This window comes from Ovis canadensis, chromosome 2 (genome assembly GCF_042477335.2).
Source record: "Ovis canadensis isolate MfBH-ARS-UI-01 breed Bighorn chromosome 2, ARS-UI_OviCan_v2, whole genome shotgun sequence".
NCBI lineage: Eukaryota > Metazoa > Chordata > Mammalia > Artiodactyla > Bovidae > Ovis > Ovis canadensis.
In genome coordinates, this window is record NC_091246.1 from 40,347,067 (window position 1) to 40,366,454 (window position 19,388).

A 19,388-nucleotide genomic window follows, 5' to 3' on the forward strand; every position below is an offset into this window, starting at 1 on the left:
AGACTTGTGGCGGCTGCAAAATGCTGTGAATATACTAAACAGCAATGAATTATATGCTTTAAGTGGGTGAATTGTACGGAATGTGAATTATATCTCAATAAAGCTGTTTTTTTTTAAAAAGTACTCACATTAACCCCCTCCCCTCCCCAGGTAGGTACCATCTTATATATGAGGAAGCCGAAGTTCAGTGAGGTTAAAGAGCTTGTCCAAAATCTTGCAGAGGGAAGCAGAATAGAATTCAGAATTCAAACCCAGATCCCGGTATTCCAAAGCCTGTGTTCTTAAACACACTGCACCATCTGCCTGCTGAGAAGAAACACCGCCACCCTCAGCTTCCACCTCTCAACCCCTCTCCTCTCCTCTGTGATTCTCTTGCTCAGATTTCTGGAAGCATAGCTACAGACGACTATGGATTCCTGTACCAGCCTGCCTGTGAAAGCATGGTCGAAGTGGAAGTCCACGTAAGTCTCCAGACTAAGCCACAATACCTTATTGTGGTCCAAGACAGTATTCTGAGAGTCCACCATTGGATCGATTACAACTAATAATAAAATACAGTACTGACTCAATAGACATGAACTTGAGCAAACTCCGGGAGACAGTGGAGGAGAGGGGAGCCTGGCATGTTACAGTCCATTCGGTAGCAGATTCAGACATGACTTGGAAACAGAACAACAGCAACTTTCTCTCCAATTCTTTGTTATGTTTTTCCATCATGTAGACCTCACCGAAAGGAGAGTGACTGGCAGGGAAAGAGCTGGGTATCCTTGGGAGTACTGGCCGCATGCTATCCATATAAAAAGGGCAGAAAGTGGACAATTGAGAGCATAAAGAAGACAAGACAAGAATATGCACGAATGATGGAAGGTACCCAAAGGAAGTCTCGTCTACTGAGACCTCAACTGTTAATCCAGCTCCATAACCAGCCCATTGCTTCACAAGACAGGATGATAACTTCAGGGATAATGTTTTGTTTTGTTTTATGCAGGATCTTAGTTCCCTGACCAGGAATTGAACTCAGACTACAGCAATGAAAGCGCAGAGTCCTAACCACTGGACCGTCAGGGAATTTCCACTTTCAGGGATGTTTAATAGCCATTAACAGTTCCCTGAAGGAAGAATCATGGGGAAGCCGCTGGAGACCTAACTTAGCTTCTTAAGCTACCTTTGGCTGTATAATGTATAATGTAAGATAGCTTCTTAAGCTATCTTTGGCTCTTAATAGTAAACTATTAAGAGAACAATTTTGTTTAAAACAAAAGAGAATGGAATATTTTCAACTAAAGATAACTTACAAATGTTACATGGGGCAGGGGCTACCTCTTTTTGTTTCCCTTCCCAGAACTACTGGAAAGGATGACATCCACCACATCTCAGAAGACCATGCATATCTCTGTCTCCTAAAATCCTTGCAAGCGTGACTTCTGTCCCTGAAAATGAGACACTGTCCTCTTCTGAGAGCAAAAAAGGTCAGCCAAATGTTCCTAAGTACAGGGTCTCTCTAAATCCAAGAAACTTCAGTGTCTCCATGAGGACCTATTGGTATATGAACTCTTCTTTAGTTACTCAGTTGTGTTCAGCTCTTTTGTGACCCCATGAACTGCAGCCCATCAGGCTCCTCTGTCCATGGGACTTCCCATGCAAGAATACTGGAGCAGGTTGCCATTTCCTTCTCCAGGGGATCTTCCCGACCCAGGGATGGAACACGTCTCTTGCATCTCCTGGACTGGCACGCGGACTCTTTACCACTGAGCCACTTGGGAAGCCCACATACACGGTACTCTTCTTTAAAGCTTATGGCAGAGAAACACTCTCCCTCTTATAATCACTGTGCAAAGCCACACAGCATTAGAGATGTGTGGGAAGAGAACCCACACAGAACCGATGCTTAGTTCTGTCAAAATATGAAAAGTCTTAAAGTGAGCAGGACGCAGTGAAGACCACTTACAACGATGTCTTGTCTGGTTTTGAAAGTGCTGATGTAGTGGCTGTAGTGGCTGTCATCCATCTGCTGCAGGACGGCAATCATGCAAGCAACAAAACTCCCCTGGAAGGAGACGGAAAACAACAAATCCCAGCTTCTGAGACCACCAACTGACAAAGCAACATGTGGGTGCACGGTCTTTGGTTTTCTCTACCCAAGTAAGTATGCAGAGACCCCAGCCTGCTGGAAACATACTGAATTCTAAAGATCTAAAGGCATGTGCTTTGTAGTTTCTTGGTAAAAACAAGCTCCTTCCAGGTTCGAGTGGAGGGCTTCATTCATCCTGTTGTCAACTCTGACCTCTGAAATCCTGTAGGTCAGGGGATGCTGACTGTGAGATCTCAGCTAGATGACTAGTGAAACTGAAACAACTTGTAGATGCTGAGTTGCTTGTTGAGAAAGATGGGTAGTAGAGATATCCAGAGAGAAATGCCAGAAATATTTAGATCATTTAAATAAATTTGAGCTTGGAGGACAACAAGAGGAGAAAGAGAAGTAATACAACTGAGTAGAGAAGCAGAGGAGAGGATAGGAACGGAGAGCTCCCTGCTGGACCACTTCAGTGTCATGTCTCCAGCTCTGGAGTCCTTTGGTCAGTGATTCTTGCATGTTAAGCTATGTTAGCTATGGACCTGGTTTGAAGAAAAGGATTGGATAATTAGATGTGTATTCAGTCCCTCAGCTGTGTCCGATTCTTTGCGGTCCCATGGATGGTAGCCCTCCAGGCTCCTCTGTCCACAGAATTTTCCAGGCAAGAATACTGGAGTGGGTTGCTGTTTCCTACTCCAGGGAATCTTCCAGACTCAGGGATGGAACCTGCATCTCTTACACTGACAACTGGATTCTTTACCACCAGGGCCATCCCTGGTCTGGATAATTAGGTGATTACCATCATTTCCATTTTTGAGGCCAGGAATTAGATATTCAACTGGCTTTCCCCTAGACCAATCATATTTGAGTCACAGACTTAATTTTCTAGCCTAAGGGTAAGTACCCAAGGCAGAATCTGCCTGTATTCATATGTATGAAAACAATACAAATTTAAATGAATGTGGCACAGAGGAGAGGAAAACCTAGCTGTTCCTGGGATGGAGAGACTTCCTTCCTACATACAAAAACAATAAAAGACTATCCATGGTCACCTCTCTCTGGATGAATGCCTTACATCTCTTGTTTAAAAAGAAGTTTATTTTTCTAATTATAAAGCAATGTAAATTTATTGTATTAAGGCTTTGATATTTATTGCCAAACTAGCATACAGTTTGCATTACCATCAGCACCTAATGCTATTTATTTCTCCAGGCCTTTGTTAAAGCGTTTGTCCAAATTTTACCTTCTTGGGAAAGGTATTTTTGGGCGGGGGGGGGGCATGTCCTGAGGTTTGTGGGATCTTAGTTCCCTGACCAGGGATGGAACCCAGGCCCCAGGCAGTGAAAGCTCCCAGTCCTAACCATCACTGGACCACCAGGGAATTCCCAGGAAAGCCACTCTTTTTTTTTTTTTTTTTTGGTCCTACTATGTAGCACGTGGGATCTTAGTTCCCCAACCAGGGATCAAACCCACATCCTCTGCATTTGTGGAGTCTCAACTGCTGGACCACCAAGAAGTCCCTAAAAAGCCATTCTTAACCACCTTACATAAATTTGTAACTCTATGACCCTGAATCCCCTTACTCCACTCAATATTTTTTCCCTCCACAGCACTTATCTCCTTCTAATATTCTGCCCTTATTTTTTTATTATTACTCTTGCTAGAATGTAAGCTTCTCTAAGGTGGCGATTTTTGTTCTGTTTCCTGATGTATTTCTCTTGTCTAGACCAATATCTGGCTTATAGCAGTTTCTTACTACCTATTTTTTTTTTTTGAAATAAATAGTTTTTATTTACAGTAGCAATTTAGAAGAGTTCTTTTTCTATCCTCTAGTTAAAATCTCATTGGAAACGGCGGCCCACTCCAGTATTCTTGCCTGGAGAATGCTATGGACAAAGGAGCCTGATGAGTTACAGTACACAGGGTCACCAAGAGTTGGACATGACTGAGCAACTAAGTACACACGCATGGAGCTTATATAACTGCAAGCAAAAGATGCTCCATTTAAAGATGCATGTAGACGATACCACTTGGTCTTTCAACAGTTACCTCTGGTCTCCATTGTAGCTTTTACCTGACATTTAGTAGCCATAATAGTTGGAAAATAAGAGGCCAACACTGAGATTTCTAAAAGCACGCTAATCTCAAGTTCTTTAAAAGATTTTCTTTGAATGAAAAGGGCTGCCTGGTAATACAGGGCACCAATCTATAAGCATTTCAAGCATCAGGGGAAACAGAATGTGAAGGGGAGAACTGAATTTATCAGAATTTCTCTCACGGTGCCTAAAGTGCCTAGCTGGGAACATAACTTGGTAAGCTTCTGTCGGGGGGCATGGCTAACAGCATGCAGGGCACTGCCTCCAGAACAGCTGTCTGGAGCCAAACTCCACCGCAATCACACGGTGGTTATGTAATCTTGTACAGGTTTCTGCATGCTTCCTCTTTTTAAAAATGGAGCTTACTATGAGTTTTCAGTGAAATATAAAGTGCTCAAGATACATTCTAGCGCACACACACACACAAATGAGCTAACAGCAACCACTACTATTAACATCATTTTGGCTGAACATACTGTTACTGTTATCATTCTAATGACAGTGGATCCACATAAAACATGCAGACATTGAGAATTACAATTACACTGCTCGAGGTACCAGAGGAGATGCTGAATGCGGTCAGCTAAACTAATTTTCTAATTTTCTGCTCACAAAAGCTCTTATTTTCCTTAAAGAAAATACTAAGTAAATATTTAAAGAGCATTAGGTAGAGCTGGTCCCGAGTTCTCAGTCCACCCAGGGTGCCTGCATATCTCAGCGGGTCTCTGCTTTAATGTATAATATTAGACGAGGTTTTTGTCTCACCGTCCATCTGAGTAAGACTCCTTAAGAATGGATTCACACACTTTGTATTAGTGAGATCCTTAATAACTGTCCCCCATTCATCTCCTCCACCTTCCTGTTGGATCATTTTCCCTCAAGGAAAAATCAGCATCAGATTTACTCATAGTTGAAAAGAAGAGTCACTCAACCAGGGAGGCTGTAAAGTTCGAGGCCCCATTCAATTCCCGCGGGAGCTATGCCACCCAACAAACAGTGCAGTCTAGAAACTGGGATGGGAGGGGCCTATGTGAATTTGGTCTCAAGTCACTGGTCCCCAAAGCCCCTCATTGGGTAGGTGGGATGGGACACTGAGAAGCTGCAGTGGCCGCGTGGTCCCCTGGACGACACTCACAATATGGGGAGACTGTCGGCTCATCCCAATCACGGTCCGGTTGATCCTTCTCAGCAGCCGTTCCATTACCAGCTGTATGTGCTTCGCCGTGGGGCCCTAAGGAGGAAACACATGGATGGACACACTTCTGACTTGCTTCACTTTTCTTAAGGAAACCTTAGACAGTCGAGATTTCTCTTTCATCTCGTTCTGGCTCTTGCCTGCAAAACAGTCTCTTATCCAAGAGGGGGAAACATCGCAGAATGATACATAATGTTATTAAGGAATCTGCTTAATATCATTGGTTCTAACGTTTGAAAGATGAAGGTGGAGAGGCAGAAGAATATCTTCCTAATAACCTATGTCATCTGGACTCACTGAGAGCTCCCTGTAGCTGCTGACTCAATAAACAGTTTTTGGAGGACCCCCACTAGCATGAGGTACTGGGTCCTGACCCTGAGTAGATCAAGTCACCCAGGAAAATTAGGCACATGAATGGGAAGCAAAACGCAAATATACAAAGTTCTCGCCATCTTCTGTTAAAAAAAAAGAAATTCAAGTCAAGGACATTGTTATGAACTGAAGTTTTGCCTTCAAAATTTCTATGTTGAAGCTCTAACCCCTAAAGGTGATGGTATTTGGAGACAGAGCTTTGGGAGCGAATCAGGTCATGAAGACAAAAGCTGGGATTGATGGGTTAGTATCCTTTCAAGAAGGGTCACCTGAGAGCTTGTCCTGCCAAGGAAAGGCTACATGGGGACACAGCTAGAAGAGGGCTGTCTGCAGGCCAGGAGGAGGCCCCCACCAGGACCCAGCCATGCCGGCATGCTGACCCTGAACTTCCAGTCCTTAGAACCATGAGAAATAAATCTATTCTTTAATCCACAGAGCCTTCACTATTTTATTAGAGCAGCTTGAGCAGACTAAGATAAGGAATAATCTGACTCTGTCAGGTATCTATGAGCAAGTATTCAACTTTGCAGAGCCTTCAATATTCATAGCTGTAAAAAAAAAAAAAAAAAAAAAGTTCCTATATAGGAATTAGCTGGGCTGATACACCCAACACTGCCTTATGAATGTTTTTCTTTTTCCTTCTTGTGATTTGATATTACATTCTTTCAGTTCCAACTTGTCAATATTCAACTCGCCTTTTCAAAGCCAGTATCCATACCTGCTTCTTGAAAGACAGTCTGAATCTCCTGCTTAATGCTTCCAACAACTAGATCATTGCTATTTCTGCACTTTTATTAAAACAACAAGTATTATTAGTACCCCCTTGCTTTTTATTATTTCTTTGAATGAAAGCGACTCATAAAACCTGCCTCTCTGTGGGGTATTATGTTTTCCTCTATTTACATGAGTTCCATATGTTAGACCCCGGCAGGTGTGTCCAGTGTACAGGCACCCTCTGAGTCTTTAACAAATTTACACTTCAGCAGGAGAGTTGGGGCTTAAATATAAATAAACAAAATACAAAGGTTCCCTTGGAAGGGCAGTTTCATGAGGGGAGGGCTTGCTTCTCTTGTTCACTGCTGAAGACTCAGACCTTTCACAGTGTCCAGAGCACAGGAGCTATGTAAGGAGTGTTTGTGAGTGGAATTTACAACTCAGATGGTAAAAGCCTTAAAACATACGGACAGAATAAAGGCAGCTAGTAGAGTGCAGGAATTTGGGCAGGACTGTACCAACAACTACTTTATGGAGATGCTTAATGCAACTGGACTCTGAAGAATGGGGGAAAGGTGAAGATGTAGTTATAGGAAAACAGGAGGGAATACTGGGCTACAAAAAAAGGGGGGCATAAGAATAAACTTCAGTAATGAGAGCCTGGAATGAGCTGAAATGGTATAGGAAGACACAGGGAATTAGTTTGTACATATAAATATGTCTAGGGACTTTATGTAGGAGATCTGGGTTTGATCCTTGGGTCAGGAAGATCCCCTGGAGAAGGAAATGGCAACCCACTCCAATATTCTTGCCTAGAGAATCCCATGGACAGAGGAGCCTGGCAGCTACAGTCCATGGGGCTGCAAAGCATTGCACACGACTGAGTGACTAAACTACCACCCCCAGGGACTATGCTGATGGTTCAGTGGTTAAGACTCCGAGCTTCCACTGCAGGGGAAATGGGTTAGTTCCTTGGAATTAAGATTTTGCAGGCTGCATGGCTCAGCCAAATAAAAGATATTATCTAAAAAAGAGTAGAAAACAACATTTAGGTTTCAGAAGGAAGGATCAGCATCAGAAAGTATATATGGAGAACTTCTCAGAAGCTCAAGAATAGGTACTATAGTGCCATCAGGTACCAAAAGCACAAGAGGGTAGACATTTCTACCTTACAAGCCTACACAGAGCTCTGGTTCTGAAAAGTTCCCAGAGAGACCTCAGTGATGGTCAAACTGGGCTGGCCAGGAAAATCAGCCAGCAGCGGCCCCCATAGCAGGCAGACCTCCCCAGACCTAGATTTGCCTGGTAGGTTCTAGCCAGGAGAAGCCTCTCTAAACACCTCTAAAGTGGGTACCGCCTAGATTCTCAACTGCCTGGGATGAGCAGGGCTGCACAGCTGTTCCTGTCCCCGGCCACGGGACCAGCATGAGCTGTGCTCCACATGAGGGACTCTTGAACTCACCACATCCTTCCTGTCCAGAACCTCCAGGAGGTAGCTGAGAAGCTGTGAGCTGGCCTCGTGGTCAGGCTTGCTGGAGTTGTCATCTAACTGGCCGCTGAGCTGGTCTATCAGCAGGGCCAGCAGCACATCCCTGCACTCTGTGGGTGAGAAGGCAGACCACTCAGCAGCTGCCGGAGCACCCCTCCACACAGCCTGGCTCCTTCCTACAGCCCCCTCTGCCTGTCCCTCCAGCTCCCAGCTCTGGACTCAGCCCTGCAGGGGCTCCTCCGGGCTACCCGGGAGCACGTGATTTTTAGGCATGGAAGTTCAGCCCGCTACCTTGACCTTAAATGCAAAGGAAATCCCACCTAGTGTGTAGTCCCATGTTTATAAAGTATTTAACAACGTCTAGCTTTCTTGGGGGGGCGGGGGTGGAGCTTCCTTTACCTCAGATGGTAAATAGTGTGCCTGCAACACAGGAGACCAGGGTTCAATCCCTGGGTTGGGAAGATCCCTTGAGAAGGAGAAATGGCAACCCACTCCAGTATTCTTGCCTGGAGAATCCCGTGGACAGAGGAGTCTGGTGGGCTGCAGTCCATGGGATCACAAAGAGCTGGGTACAACTGAGTAACACAGAGGTTTTTTTTGTTTTTGTTTTTTTTAGGCATATAATTTTTTTTTTTTTAAAAGACCCGGACTTCCCTGGAGGTGTAGTGAAGACGCTGCCTTCCAGGGCAGAGGGGTGTCGATTCAATTCCTATCAGGGAGTTAAGATCCCACATGCCTTAAGGCCAAAAAAAAAACCCACCTCAGAAGCCCTATTATAACAAGTTCAATAAAAGTCTTTAAAAGTTTTTTAACTAAAACAACATTTAAAAAGGTCAACTTAGGGATTCACTGGCATTCCAGTGGTTAGGACTCAGTGCTTCCACCACAGAGTGTACAGGTTTGATCCCTGGTCAGGAAACTAAGGTCCCATAAGCCATGTGGTGCACCAAAAAAAATAGGCCAATGTGATATTTGTAAGCTAAGTTATAGGAAATTAATATACTAAGCAAGTTATATGCTTTTAATTTCTTGACATGTTCTACCGAATGGGTACAATATACTCAAAAATTCCTATGCTCACTAAGCTTCATCAGCACATTTCAGTGAGTTTCACAGGTATTCTTTTCATGCTTTTGCAGACACTTGGACTTCATACAGGAAGGTGCTTTCTTTCCACTATGTCTTCTTTCTGGGAACTTGATGATGATAAAATATTATTCTGATAAGTCCAGATATTCTGGGCATGGACAGAAACAACTGTGAACAGTGATACCACTTCCTCTGTTGGAATTATGAACTGCATCCTTGCTCTTAAGCTCAAACGCCTCATCTTCATGGTCTCATTTATGCTTTCCACACCCTTAGAGGCAGAAGTTATCACAGCATAATAAGAGGTTGACTAATACTAGGTTTTCTACTTAAGAGCACTCAATAGCTTTCTGCACTCCCCCTGACCATGTCCTTGAAACAGCTGAAATGTTTGAGCACAAATTTTGAGGCTTAGAAAATATCAGAGCCAAAAAACACTGCTGATTTGACCTAGTACAAGTCCATCCTTCCATAGAAACAGAAGCTGAGACTTACGGGATGGTCCTTTGTTTATCTGAAGTTACATAACTAGCCTGGGGCAAAGTCAAGAGGGTTCTCTCACCAACCTACTCAACTTTTCCTGCTTCTTAGGTACCTTGATGGTCCTCAGACCCTCCAGCCAATACATACAGCATGAATTACCCACTGGGACTCCCTGACCTGGTGGTAGCTTCAAAAACAACTCCCACAGCTGGCCAACCCTGATAGGTCTTGGGTTTACTGGGAAAGGACCAGGTATGGGATCTCCTTCCCATGTCAACTTTGGGGCAGGAACGCAGTGATTTACACTTGATGGCTCCCTGCTTGACTAATTACAAAATGAAGAGTCTTTTATCAATGTAGGAGTTTTCTTCCCTCGGTGCCCTCCTCCACTCCTAGCAGGAAGACGGTAATCGGGCTCCCCCACAGCTCCCCCGAACCTCTCTGATTTATAGTGACTGCCACTGCTCCTGGCATGGTCAATTTTTTGCCACTGATGTGATATGACTAGGCATGGAGTGGAGGAGAAATGTGCACAACCTGCTCTGCTGAGCAAGTACAAGCAGCAAGAAGTCCATCACTGCCCTGGGGCATCACTGCATCCCTGCCACAGGGTACCACCACCCCACAGCATCACTGCATCCCTGCCACAGGGTACCACTGTTCCACAGCATCACTGCATCCCTGCCACAGGGTACCACCGCCTCACAGCATCACTGCATCCCTGCCGCAGGGTACCACTCTCCCACAGCATCACTGCATCCCTGCCATAGGGTACCACCGCCCCATAGCATCACTGCATCCCTGCCACAGGGTACCACAGCCCCACAGCATCACTGCATCCCTGCCGCAGGGTACCACCATGCCACAGCATCACTGCATCCCTGCCACAGGGTACCACTGCCCCACAGCATCACTGCCCCATGCCATGACATCATGGTATCACTGCCTGCCCTGGTCCCTGGTTACTGATATTATACTCCATTTCTAGGTCAAAGGAGATGCATTTGTTTAAAAGGACCATCTTTCCTGCTTGCCTGTTGCTTTCTGGGGTTTGTATCTTGAGGACAAAGTTTGCTAATTAATGCAACATTCACTATAGAATTAAACATTAAAGAACATATGATTTTGCTCTTTCATGGAGCTAGGTAAAACGTTGAACTGATTTCACCTTCGCCTTAAAACCAGTTTCCAGGAAGCGCTTAAGTTTCAACAAGGACACAATTAATTTTTTTTTTTTTTTAAAGGCAGCATTGGCTGAGGAAGACAATTTCCATAAGTGGCCATTTTTGCTGGCGACTCACCCGACTGCTGGAAAAGATTGCTCTCTACTATCTTGGTCATGCAGTTCAGTTTCTGGCGAACTAAGTGGTTGTCAGGGATGCTCTGGATGAATTTGCAGAAGAGCACACTAGAAGAGAAACCCGGGTAGTTAGTGGTTTTATCCTGCCTTGTTGAAGGGAATAAGCTTTTCCTCTCTCGTGGGAGATTATTTGGGCGTGGAGAGGTTGACCTGGAATTCTCTCCTCAATGACCGGAGAGTCTGTCTCTAAGAAGCCAAGGAGAGGCCATATTCTGCGCTCACTCTAGGGCTCAGCTGGGGAACTGAGTCTGCCAAACCTGCCAAACAGTCAGGTCCATCACTGGTTTGCAGACCTGTCTTTATACTCAATTTCTGCAAAAGCCTTTTCTGGCTAATTCCACCCCAGTGTCAATCACCATCTGACCTGGCATTCCTGGGGTACTTAGGTGTATGGCTGGAAGCATATTATTATGCATTTTTTCCTATAGTTAATTTTATATCAGTGCATTTTGTTTCTTTGGAGAAAGTGCAAACCTCTCTCAGGGGCCTTTATCCTCCCTAGAACTGAGCACAGAAAGGTGTTCAGTCCATACGTGTCCATACATGTTAGAAGAATCACAGCATGCGTAGTAGTCCAAGCTGAAGCCGAGCAGGGGAGTTGCATCTCCTGTTAAGAAATAACAGGAACTTCCCTGGTGGGCCAGTGGTTATGAATCTGCCTTGCAATGCAGGGGATGCTGGTTCAATCCCTGGTTGGGCAACTAAGATCCCACATGCTGTGGAACAACTAAGACCGAGCTTTCTGGAGCCCACATAACACAATCAGAGAGGCTTGAGTGCCGCCATTAAGACCCAAGACAGCCAAATAAATAACTTTTTTTAAAAGAAACAATAGTTTTTGGCTATTTACCTGAGTTCAATAGGATCGAACACAAGTTTGACATCATTAATGATGCTAGGAAGGTACTTCAAGGCTGCCCCCTGCAAGAGAAACAAAAAGGCAGATTCAGTCATCAAGCAGGACAGATACAGAATTTCCTGCATGATCTCAAGAAGAAATGACCAATGCTGGGAATCAGGAAATTGGACATGAATGTTCTTGTGATGGAGAAAGCCAGTATTGCTAACACAAGATCTCCCATCATCTTTCTCCTAAAAAAATCTGGACAGACAGCTTTCCACTGTCCGTTTAGAATTCATTTTTTTCTATCCAAGGAGGTAATCAAAACCTTGACATTTCCCTCACAAAGTTGCCAGAGAGAGGAGAAAATAAAGTTCAGATCTGAGTCCTTAGGGATTACATATTTTACATTTTAAAAACTGCTAAGGATGATGATGATGACGACTTTGGGCTTCTGGGGAGAAGGGAAGCCCTAAGAAGAAAGCCTGCTGCTTGAATCATTATCAAGATCAATTGGCTAAATTCACAGAGGCCATAAAAGCCGTGCAAGGGATGTCTAAAAGGGTAGCTTGTCATCTTTGGGAAAATGTCTATTTAGGTCTTCCGCCCATTTTTTGATTGCGGTGTTTGGTCTTTTGATATCGAGGTGGATGAGCTGTTTTGTGTATTTAGGAAATTATCCCTTGCAGGTTGCACTGTTTGCAAATATTTTCTCCTATCCTGTGGGTTGTCTTTTTGTTTTCTTCATGGCTTCCTTTGCTATGCAAAAGCCTTTTAGTTTGATTAGGTCCCACTTGTTTACTTTTCCTTTTATTTCTTTTGACTTGGGAGACTGATCTAAGAAAATACTGCTGTGATTTATGTCAGATAATGTTTTGCCTATGTTCTCTTCTAGAAGTTTTAGGTGCCACGGATTATATTTAGACACAATTAAGCACATGCAAAGATGCTCAACATCACTGATTATTACAGAAAAGAAAATCCAATGAGAGATTATCTCACACAGGTCAAAAATCCATAAACAATAAATGCTGGTGAGGGTGTGGAAAAAAAGGCAACACTCCTACACTGTTGGTGGGAATGAAAATTGGTACAACCACTACGAAGAACAGCATGGAGGTTCCTCACAAAACAAAAAATAGCGTCACTATATCATCCAGCAATCCCACTCCTGGGCATTTACTAGAAGAAACAAAAACTCAAATCTGAAAAGATACACGCACCCCAATGTTCACAGCAACAATATTCACAAAAGCTAAAGATGGAAACAGCCTAAGTGTCCATCAACAGAGGAATGATAAAGAGGTGCTATGTATGTGTGTGTGTGTGTGTGTGTGTGTGTGTGTGTGATGGAATATTGTAAGTAAGTGTTAGTCACTCAGTCATGTTCGACTCTTTGCCATCCCATGGACTGTAGCCCGCCAGGCTCCCCTGTCTGTGAAATTCTCTAGGCAAGAATACTGGAGTGGTTGTCACTTCCTTCTCCGATAATGGAATATTACTCAGCCATAAAAAAAGACAGATATCATATGACATCATTTATATGGGGCATCTAGCAATAACATAAATGAATTTATTTATAAAACAGACTCACAGACATAGGGAAAAAAACTTACAGTAATCAAAGGGGAGAGGGTAGGAAGGGATAAATTAGGATTAACAGATATACATCAGGATATATAAAATAAACAAGGACCTGCTGTATAGCATAGGGAACTATATTCAATATCTTATAATAACCTGTAATGAAAAAGAATCTGAAAAAATACATATGTATAACTGAATCACTTTGCTGTATACCTGAAACTAACACAACATTGTAAATCAGCTCTACTTCAATAAAAATAGGTAGCTTGTCTTTGGGAAATGAACATTTGAAAATACAAATGTACGAAAAAGTGAATACAAAGGGATTTCCCCTTTACTTTCTACAAGTCATTCTAAAATTAACAAGTTTTCCATGAATGGGGATTATTATTTTTTTTTATCATGCACTGCAAGTTTTTCGTTCCCCAGAACATTCTCACCCACAGTATTAAGAGTAGCCCAAGTAGATCAAGCTGACCTTGATCTTGACAGCTTCTTCCATAGGCCTGTCCATCAGTGAATTGAAAGAAAGAAATAACTGGCGGATTGAATTACTAAATTCATCTCCATCTTCACTTTGGCCATAAAATCTTAACAGAAAAAAAAAAAGAAGGTAGTCAGATATTCCATCTTTAAAAGACATTTTTCAATAGCTTTGTTGTCTACAGGATGCTAGAGGCCCATGCCTCACTTGTCACCTCTTCACACTGCACGGAGCCATCACAAGTGCTCTAACTAAGGTGGTTCAGGGAGGGGCCCCGAAGCTGGGAAGTCATCACCACCTGGCAAAAGGAAGGTAGTGATTTGTATGTAAAGTCCTACAACAGCGCTCTCCTCCTGGTCCCCTCAAGCTGTCTGAAGGCCAGTCTTGGTGATGTCCTCCATCATAGTGGCGTGTGAGCATTCCTGGAACAGAGTGGGGAACAGCCAGAAGCTGCTTTGCCTCAAGTAGCAAATGAGCCCTGCCTACAAGCCCAGTATCCTCAGCTCATTAGAACAATGTCCAATAAGCAGGGGCCTTTCTCAGCTACCTAAACTGACAGCTCAGTCCTTGCTACCTCCTGCCCTCCAACCCTCCCTTCTCTCTCACCTCTTCTAATCATTCTATCTAATCACTCTGCCACTTGAATCATTCTGTCTCATCGCATCAAGATCATTTGTGCTGAAGTTTCAGACAATAGGTAGTAAAGTTCTTCAACCCAGAAATGATCTGAAACCAATCTAGTCTGTGAGTCCAGTCAGCATTCTTCTATCTACTGACCTGGCCAACCTGCTCCACAACAGGGCCCTCACAGGACACAGGCCACCTTGGCCTTCACTGATATTGTGCTTTGTTTCTTGCTTTTTAAATTAAAAAAACAAAAACAAAAACTTTTCGCCATGCGTGAGGCATGTGAGATCTTAGTTCCCCAATCAGGGGTCAAATACACCTGCATCAGAAGCTCGGAGTCTTAACTGCTGGATCTCCTGGGGAGTCCCTGATTCATGCTTGTTTAAGTAAGGTACCCTGATTGTCTATCAACTGAAAGGCTGGGTTTTCTCCTAAGTAGCAATCAGAAGGCTCATGTCTCAAGAAACACAAAAGTACTGAAACTGTTGTCCAAGTGCACTTACGCTGGGTGGCCATCTTACCACCAACTGGTCAAGAGTAGGGATGGTTCGAACTTGGAATTTTATACACACACTCAAATATATATGCATATACATATTTATATTAGTCTCCTCCATTCATCTATAACCTATATGGTACCTATGGAATGTGAACTTCTCTGAAAATTATTCAGAGGGTTCCTGTGAATTCTCAATTCATCCATTCTGCAGAACTGGAAAAGAACTTTATTTGCAATTTATTCCATGAAGTATCTCAAAATGAACATGTGCAAAACAGAGCTCACTTGATTTTCCTGCTCATCTTTCAACAGTCCACATCTTGGCAAGTAGCACACCAAACCTAGAAGTTATCAATTCTTCTCTCTCACTAACCCATTCTAACAGCAAGTCCTATGATCTCTTATCTCTAAATTGGCCCACTCTCTGCATCTCACAGGAGACAGACTCACCAGATCTCACATTTGAACTGTAACAGCCTACTGGAGGGAGGGTCAAGAGGGAGGGGATATATGTATACACTACAGCTGATTCACATTGTTGAAACTAACATTGCAGAAACACACACAACATTGGAAAACAATTACCCTCCAATTAAAAAAAAGCCTAAAACTTAAAACACAACAAAATACAGCCTATTAAGTGGTCACGCAGGTTTCACTCTTAACCCCTGGCAATCCATTTTCCACCTAAGAGATGAGATGATCTTGTATTGGGTTGGCCAAAAAGTTGGTTCAAGTTTTCCCACAGCATCCTACAGAAAAACCTAAATGAACTTTTTCGCCAACTCAGTAAAATATAAGCCAGATATCACTACCTCTCTAACTGAAACCCTTCAGTGGTTTCCCATGACACCTGGAATGAAATTTGAACTTGTTATGATGACCTAGGTGGTCTCCATCATGCATCTCTGCCTGCAAGGCTCCGTCCTCCCATTCTGGATCTCTGTGCTCCAGCAACAGTGGCTTCTCCTGATTCCTCCCACAGGTCACTCGGTGACCCCACAGGACACCTGCTATAGCTGTTCCTACTCCCCACACTTCTCTTACCTGAGGCCTTCAGAGGCCAGCTCCTTGTCTTTCAGTCTCAACTCAAATGCTAGCCACCGGATAAGTCTATCCCACCAGCTCAGCTCAAGGAGCCTTCCCAGGTCATTGTCACATCAATGCCTTCCCTCCTAGCTTTTATCTACCTGAGATGATCTTGTGGGCTTCTTCATTATCTGCCCCCCCTAACCTTGATGTAACCCACAAGCATCACTGGAGTAGGGACCTCGTCTCATCTGTGCTAGACCCCCAATACCCAGAGCATCCTACGTTTGTGACTTAAAAAAAGGAACTATGGATGTCACTGGGAGTCCAATGGTTAAGACTTCACCCTCCAACACTGGGGATGTGAGTTCAATCCCTGGTCAGGGAGCTAAGATTCCTACATGCCCTGAGGCCAAAACCAAAATAAACAGAAGCATATGTAACAAATTCAATGGAGACAAAAAAAGTTATTAATTAAAAAGGGACTAACATGAGATTGCAGGATTAAAACCAACCTTCTCAGTGTCCTATTGCATCTGTAAAATCCAAGCGATTGAAAACAACAAAATTCTGTAAAGCAATTATCCTTCAATTAAAAAAAAAAAAATCCAAGCGATTGGAGAATACAGATTGCCAGACTCTCTGTCCCAGCTTAAGCTCTTCGTTAGAATGAGAAAACATCACAGGGAAAAATAAGAACAAACAGGCCATCTGGGCCTAAGTTCAACACAGTCACTCTCTTAGTTTCATGGGTTAATTAACTTGGCTTTTCCACTGTTGTCATGCGATCTGACCTTGAAAATGATGAACACAGTGCTGTTGTTCAGTCACTCAGTCGTGTCCAACTCTTTGTGACCCCCTGGACTGCAGCAGGCCAGGTTTCCCTGTCCTTCATCTCCCAGAGCTTGCTCAAACTCACGTCCACTGAGTCAGTGATGCCATCCAACCATCTCGTCCTCTGTCGTCCCCTTCTCCTGCCTTCAATCTTTCCCAGCATCAGGGCCTTTTCTGATGAGTTGGCTTTTCACATCAGGTGGCCAAAGTATTGGAGCTTTAGCTTCAGTCCTTCCAATGAATATTCAGGACTCACTTCCTTTAGGATTGACTGGTTTGACCTCCTTGCAGTCCAAGGGACTCTCAAGAGTCTTCTCCAACACTACAGTTTGAAAGTTATCAATTCTTTAGCACTCAGCCTTTTTTATGGTCCAACTATCAATGACTACTGGAAAAATCATAGCTTTGACTAGACAGACCTTTGTTGGCAAAGTTAAGAGCAAAAGAACACAATGGGCTGGATGCAATGAAACATTATGAAGGGTAAAAGAGTCAGTGAATCATTAATGGAAATAATTTTGTTTAATTTCATCAATTAAGGTTTTCTTTTTATGTTTTTATGAGGATACTTGTTGCTGAACATCAGGGTTTGGTTTGCTATACAAACTTTTAGGTAAGGGAAAGTTTCCTCAGTAGGACATCCTAACCAAATATGTGGAAATTCAGCATTAATTATGAAATACAAATACCAAACAATAAAAGACCATCTGAAAAGACTAACAGAGGGTGAGTATACACCCTGTGCTAGGGGAACACCACTAGCTTCTGCTAGGGAAGAAAGAGTTGTCATTTGTCCAGCTCAACTTTTAAGTCATTAAACATGTTTATAAACCGTAAAAATGTACAAATTCACTGTAGAAACTTTGAAAATGGAGATAAAAAATAAACCTACTTAAAGTCCTCTTACCTACAAGTTTTACTATTAAAATTTTCACATATTATGCATCCAGTTCTAAATTATTTTTGAAATTGTGATATCATGTTTTCTACCTTAGTTTTGAACCTGTCAGGGTTATCTTGCCTCATTTAAAATACCCCTACATTTGAAAGGGTGCAAGATACATACTGTAACATTCATCTTTGTCCATACTTGATGGATTTCTTTTCACAAATTTTTAGATGGTTTATCACTGGACAAATATCTTCCTCTGCTTTGCATGTATATGTTTGAGTTTTATTCACAGTGCCCAATTTCCATCCTTAAAGAGTTTATATTCCTATCAGCATTAAAACACATGGCTAAATTTGTCCACTCTTACCAAAGGATGATGAAGATTTTTCACCTTTATCAAATGTAGAGGTAAAGATGGTGTGTATATTACATTTTAATAGTATAAATTATTTTAAAAATTTAACTGACCACTTGTTTTCTTTAGTAAATTATATTTTTGGTTTATATTGTATAAGGATATTTATCATTCTGTAGTTGATTTTTATGAGACTTTAATTAGTAAATCTATTGACCTTTGATCTTTACTATAAGTTACAAGTTTTTTCTGTGTTGTTTGCCTTTAATTTTATGATTTTTAAAAAAGAGGTTTAAAAAACTACACATGCTCAAATCACAGGCTTGAAACCCTCTTACTTGGAGCTTTATGCCTATTAATATTTTAGTATGTTACCTATAGTTTCCAAAGTACAAATCTGCCTTAGAAATATACTTTGGAAATCCAGTAGTGATGGCAATGAGGTTGTGGACATTCCCAGAAAAGTTATTTTTTCAGTTTTGATTTCTATTGTTTTTGATGGGGCAGTTATCCTAGGAATTCAAATTGGGAATTAATCATATCTTTAGGGCTTAGTTTCACCAGGCACTTCAGCTTGAAGTCAGCAAAGAAACACAAACCTCAGAAACAAATCCCCCTAACAATTGCTACTATTTCCATCTACTTCCAGCAACAGTTCATGATCCTAGATTTGCACATCCAATATCATCATGAAGCTCCTTGCTATTTTAAATACAGTCTTGCCACAGGAACCTGACTTCCTACACATCTGTCACCAACAAAGGCTCTCATTTAGGGTTGCACATTATAGCCACCTGCATCCCTCAGTCCAACTGCCACTACTGCCTTAGAAATTCTGCTGACCCAAAAGGACTCGGCAGGAACCTTCTTTAAAGGCTGCACAGTCCACCCTTAGGTTCCCTGGTGGCTCAGTGGTAAAGAAAATGCCAGCAGCGCAGGAGACATGGGTTCGATTCCTGGGTCGAAAAGATCCCCTGGAGATGAAAAGGCAAGGCACTCCACTGTTCCTGCCTGGGAAATCCCATGGACATAGGAGCCTGGTGGGTTGCAGTAGGGTTGCCAAGAGTCAGACAGGACTGAGCAACTAAACAACAAGTCCACTCTCATCCTCAGCTCTAAAGTTCTGAAATTTGACAGTTACAGAGCTGAACATGTACACAAGGAATAAGAAAAACTACTGTCAGAGAGGGTGGAGAGCATCAAAATCGTATTACCATCACCATTACCTCAAGTAGAGTACTCTAGATTGGATGATGAACCTAAACAAGTACTTTAAGGCTTTCAAAGCAGCAAAAAGCAATTCTGTCTTGCTGGAATCATCTGCATTTGCCACGTAGAAGTTCAGTACCTTGGAGAGCTTCCTGAAAA

At 42.7% G+C, this 19,388-nt stretch overlaps 1 protein-coding gene across 1 annotated transcript in view; it reads right to left on the reverse strand.

The window, feature by feature from the left end:
• The window catches only part of DOCK5 (dedicator of cytokinesis 5), a 274,699-nt gene that overhangs the window by 65,135 nt on the left and 190,176 nt on the right, over window positions 1–19,388 (reverse strand). Inside the window, exons 22-28 of the mRNA XM_069575968.1 lie at window positions 19,247–19,381; window positions 13,779–13,890; window positions 11,723–11,793; window positions 10,814–10,920; window positions 7,914–8,050; window positions 5,306–5,401; window positions 1,949–2,047 (exon numbers count right to left, since the gene is read on the reverse strand). Of these exons, the coding sequence (XP_069432069.1) occupies window positions 1,949–2,047; window positions 5,306–5,401; window positions 7,914–8,050; window positions 10,814–10,920; window positions 11,723–11,793; window positions 13,779–13,890; window positions 19,247–19,381 (757 nt within the window). The remainder of the gene's footprint in view (window positions 1–1,948; window positions 2,048–5,305; window positions 5,402–7,913; window positions 8,051–10,813; window positions 10,921–11,722; window positions 11,794–13,778; window positions 13,891–19,246; window positions 19,382–19,388) is intronic.